We start from the raw sequence: 5,291 nt of genomic DNA on the forward strand, positions 1-5,291 counted from the left end.
CCATTTTTACTTTTATAACAGTTGACAAAAATAAGTTAGGTAGGGATCCGACCTTTGGGTTTGCTACAGGACAGCTATATGTAGCAGTACAATGTGGTGGTACGATGTGCTCACTATATGTTACTGCTGATTAGAGATGAGCGAGTACTATTCGGATCAGCCGATCCGAACAGCACACTCGCATAGAAATGAATGGACGTAGCCGGCAAGCAGGGGGTTAAGCGGCCGGCCGCCGTCAAAGCGGAAGTACCAGGTGCATCCATTCATTTCTATGGAGCGTGCTGTTCGGATCGACTGATCCGAACAGTACTCGCTCATCTCTACTGCTGATCTATGTCACGTATCACACAACAGAGAGGCAGGATGCCGGCTCACAATCCTCCAGAATAAATAAATATATTTGGGAATTTTCACAGACAAATTCCATTTCTTTGCAGCAATTACGTATCAAAGTCCTCCTCGGCTCTGTTGTAGCGCAGTAACTTCTCGTCCAGGCCACAGCTTTCTATCAGCTGTGTTAACCCGACCTTCTTGTTCTCTGCAGACAATGCTCTCTGGATCTCGTACAGGACGACTTGGCTGCTTTCCCTCCACTTGTCTATGAGAGACTGGAGCTCTGTCAGATTGTTCTGCATGAGAAAGAACAGAAACATGGAAAGTGTTGGACCCCACAAATGTAATGTTGGTGGCCTATCTTATGGATGACCCCTTTAATGCACTATACACCACCCTAAAACCCAGTTAGAAAGCAGCCATTTATAAAAGGTTTTCCCATAGATGAAGGTGGTACAAATTTACCTTGGCTCTGTACAACTTAACCATCTTCAGTCTCCTAAGACGTTCTTCCTTGTCTTGCACTTGCTTCAGCAATCTCTTTTTCTCCTGAAGCATTTCCTGGTGGTTGTTCCCAGTGGAATTCTCTTGTCTGGAAGAAGCTTCGCCTTGTGTCCCATCTCCTGTGGGTTCAGGCGTGAGGAGGCCATGTGTAGATCCCGTCTCCGCAGGGTCAGTCTGTGAGTCTTTCGAGGTGGGAGAATCACTGGAGCGTCGTTCAGTAACGTCACTCTCATCGTCGTCCACCTTCAGCCGCTTGGCCACGGTACATGTTGAACTAAAAGACCTCCGACATTTCTTCAGACGTTCTCGAAGACTCGAACTCATGGGCTACAGAAACAGAAACCCAATAATGATATTATTTAGTCTGGAGATGCTCATGGTCCTAGAATTATAACCTCTATTGCACTTTGTTAGGTAGATAACCTTTAGTATGGGCCCTATAAGTTCCTGCAGGATAGTCTAAAGGGAGCCTTAGGGAGCAGAATTAATTTAGAAAGTGACCCTTTTTATTTTAGCCGTGCTCCATTATGAAATAACTAGGACTGGGAGTTGGTAGGTCAAACGACTCCTAAATTTTTCCACAGCCTGACTCCAACTCCTGATCCTTCATGAATGGCTGACAACCCTGGTAAGCTGCTAAGCTCTTGTTCCTGAGAATGAAGGGCACAGCCCTGGTGTATGCTGTGTTTTACCCTTGTATAGCAGCACCCTGGCCAGGGAAAGGTCCTGCAAATCTGACAGGCACCCCACAGGTCCCATTATGGTTAATGGGGCCCGTCTGATTCTGTATGTGACCGCTGTTGTATTGGTCCGCCTATCCGTTGTTCTGGTCTTTCCACTGACCGTAACAACAGAAAGGCTGATGTCAGTGTGAACCTACAAGAGCAGTGTTTGGGTTGGGCTGTGGAAAATTAGAGTAGTCAGAGTTGGTGGTTTAACCTACTGACACCACAGCCCTGACCCTGGCCATGCACCGTCTAGGGAACACCTATAAATGGGGCTGGTTGCAGTTTCTGATATGCTATCACTTCACAGGACGGTGTCGCCCCCTTGGCCTAAGGCCGATACAGCAAAGCTGCTTTTTTTGTTTTAGATTTTGATGCATTTTTTGAGCCAAACTCAGGACTGACCACCAAAGGAACGGGAAATTTAACAGGCACTCTTATACTTCTTCCTTAGGCATCCAGTTCTGGCTTTGGCTCAGAAAACAGCAGAAAAAAAACGAATTGCGTCTTTGGTGCAATGTGTGGCCTTAAGTTGGCTCCTGGAGTGGTCTCTGATCATCCCTGAGATGCTTCATTACTAACAAGATGGAAGAGTCTCGAGTTCAATAACCTACAGCAGGTGAGGACTACGTCCGTGTCTCTTTAAAAGCTGGTATGAAACTATTTTTTCATTACAGTCTGCCTAAGGCGTCATGTGACATAGCTAGAGGCCCCCTGAAAAAGTGAAAACAAGATGACTATTTCAGGACAGAATCAGGCAGTAAATGTGACTCATCAGAGAAATTCTCCGATACCTGAAATAAAAGCGTGTATCGAGATGCATGTACGTTACACAGATACCTACGTGTTTAGTCAATGTCATCTATCAGTGTGTGGGGCAATGGATCCTGCCCCCCCATCCTCCCCCCAGGGATCAAGAACATATTTTTATGTCAACATGTTTTATGGAAGAAAAAACACAAAAAATGTGTTTTAGAAATATTAGTTTTTCACAATTGTGCTTTGCTTTGTCAGTGGGCTCGCTGTGTTTGTAACTGCTACAACCTGACCCATTATTTTCTGTGGCACACAGGTAACTGAGCCCAGAGGCAAAGCTCAAATCATCCTCATCATCATCATGGATCAGTGTTTCCTAATCTATGGCTTTTCAGCACTGGATTGTAAGGTAGTATTAGGGTGGAAACATCTTACTTGTTTGACTGACACGTTGTTCTCAGGATCCGGAGAGCTGATATAGGTCGGTGATGGAGAAGACAAATCGGCCATTTCTACTTAACAAGAGTCTTCCTGTTACTGCAATGGAAAAGATTACATATCTTCCTGTTTCCCCTAAAATAAGACACCCCCCCCATTCACCTCCTGGACCACCTACAACCAGCAGTCATGCAGGCGCTCCACTAGGGAAGCGCCGGCATGACTGCCGATTGTCACCTGGTCCAGCCGCTGCATAAGACATCCCCCGAAAATAAGAAAGGTCATATATTTTGGAAGAGAACTTAATATAAGACACTGTCTTATTTTCGGGGAAACAGGGTATATACAAAGGGTAAAACCGATAGGGGAGGAGAGCAAGTCAGCATGTAAACGTGCAATATACAGGGGGATCTCTGTATGTGACTGGTGCACACAACTATCCCTTGATACAAGATTAGATGTACACTTTTGAGGTCACTCGTGGAAAAACTTATTTTTTTCTAGCAGATTTTGGTGTGATTTTTTTTTAATCCAAAACCAGGAATGGATTCAGTAGAAGAGAGACTTAGGGTAAGTTCACACGGGGTTTTTAGGACCGGAACCTGAAGCAGAGACCGACCGCCTCAGATTCCAGTCTAAAATACGGGTAGCAGCGACTGGATGTCGGTGCACTGCACTGGCATCCAGTCGCGCACTCTGCTCCGGGATTAGGCTCAATGAATGGGCCTAGTCGAGAGAAGGGAGTGTTTTCAGGCCGAATCGAGAGGCGAAACAGCCTGAAAGAATGAGCACCTCACTCCCGGGAAAAAAAGACCTGAGCGGCTCTGATTGATTTCAATGGGAGCCGACTTTTTGGTCAGGATTTTGAGGTGGATATGGCCTCAAAATCCTGACGGAAAAACTCCATGTGAATTTACCCTTATAAGTGATTCCTGAACCCCTCGGTGTCGCAGCCAGTTTTGGACAATATGACACGACCCCATTTTTCATATACGACCTGTGACACTTTACGTGGTGATAACTTTGGAACAGTTTAACTTCTCCAGGAGATTTTGAGAGTATTTTTTGGTGAGACGTTTCACTTTGTGTTTGTTGCAAATTCGGGTCAATAGGTTTTGTGTTTATTTATGAAAAAATAGGAAATTTGGTGAAAATTTAGAAAAAAAAAAAAGTCCTCTTTTCCTATATAGAGTTATATCACTCCAATGAGCTAATAAACATCATTTACCAGATCTCGGCTTTAGGTTGACGTCAAATTTTAAACGTTCCTTTCATATTTTTTGGGGACGTTATAAGGCTTTACAGTCTGAGGGCCCGTGCACACGGAGTTAACGTGAGCGCATTTTAGCATAATACACGTGTATAGACTACATGTGTAAAAATAACACTCCCATTGACTTCATTGAAATTTTTTACACGTGTAAAAAAAAAAAAAGGTTAAAAAACGGGCCAAAAAACCGTGATGCGTATTTTGACGCTTTTTTTACGTGTGTAAAAAATTTCATTGAAGTCAATAGGAGTGTTATTTTTACACGTGTAGTCTATACACGTGTATTATGCTAAAATGCGCTCGAGTTAACTCCGTGTGCACGGGCCCTAACAAGAATTTTCAAGAGAATTTCCGCAAATTTTTTTTAAGGGACTAAGGGTTGGTTCACACTAGCGCTTGTATTCCATCCGCAAGGAATCCGCATGGAGACTCCCCCGGATGGAATGCAATCGCAAGCGATGTGCTTGCAAAACACATGGAGCCCATAGACTATAATGGGGTCCGTGTGCTTGCCGCGCACTGCCCGCATGAATGAATTGTGCGGGCAGTGCGTGGCAAGCCCACAGAGCCCATTATAGTCTATGGGCTCCGTGGGCTTAACTGCACAGCACTTGCATTAGCATTGGTATTCCGTCCGTCCGGGGTATTCCGTCCTACACGTGAATAAAAGCGCTAGTGTGAACCAACCCTAATTCAGTTACCAAGGGGATTGCAAGGGTCTTTGTATTAGAACCCCCCATAAATCACCCCATTTTCAAAACTGCACCCCTCAAATAATTCAGTACAGCATTTGGGAAGTTTGTTAACCCTTTAAGCATTTCACAGGAATTAAAACAATATGAAAACTAGATGTTTAATTTTTTTTTTTTCAAAAATACATTCATTTAGCCCTAAAATGAAAGCAATAAGGGGTTAAAGGAGAAAATGCACATTACAGTTTGTTATGCAATTTCTCCCGAGTACAGACATCCCCCATATGTGGGGTGCAGATGTGAAGGAGCGCTATGTGACTTTTGGGGCGCAGATTGCTGATGTTTGGGATCTGCAGGGAGACCTGAGTGTGATTTCTCCCTTTTTTACACCCCCATAGGTCGCTTCACCCCTCCCCCTTTAATTGCATTACATTACATGCAATGTGTCCAGCTGGCTGATAACAGAGAACAATACACTGAATTCATCTGTACAATTAGAATAAATGAGATGTATCAGTGTCTCTTTAAATGTCCATTACCCAACAATACATAGATTGAATAAACAGAATGGTG

At 44.1% G+C, this 5,291-nt stretch overlaps 1 protein-coding gene across 1 annotated transcript; it reads right to left on the reverse strand.

Annotated features, from left to right (window-relative positions):
- Positions 1-440: 440 nt before the first annotated feature.
- SFR1 (SWI5 dependent homologous recombination repair protein 1) lies at positions 441-2,828 on the reverse strand. The gene is made up of 3 exons (XM_075288091.1): positions 2,754-2,828; positions 799-1,164; positions 441-629 (listed from the first exon to the last, which is right to left on the reverse strand). Exons 1-3 carry the CDS (start codon positions 2,826-2,828, stop codon positions 441-443), a joined length of 630 nt encoding a protein of 209 aa, XP_075144192.1.
- Positions 2,829-5,291: the final 2,463 nt, after the last annotated feature.

This window comes from Leptodactylus fuscus, chromosome 10 (genome assembly GCF_031893055.1).
Source record: "Leptodactylus fuscus isolate aLepFus1 chromosome 10, aLepFus1.hap2, whole genome shotgun sequence".
NCBI classification, from domain to species: domain Eukaryota; kingdom Metazoa; phylum Chordata; class Amphibia; order Anura; family Leptodactylidae; genus Leptodactylus; species Leptodactylus fuscus.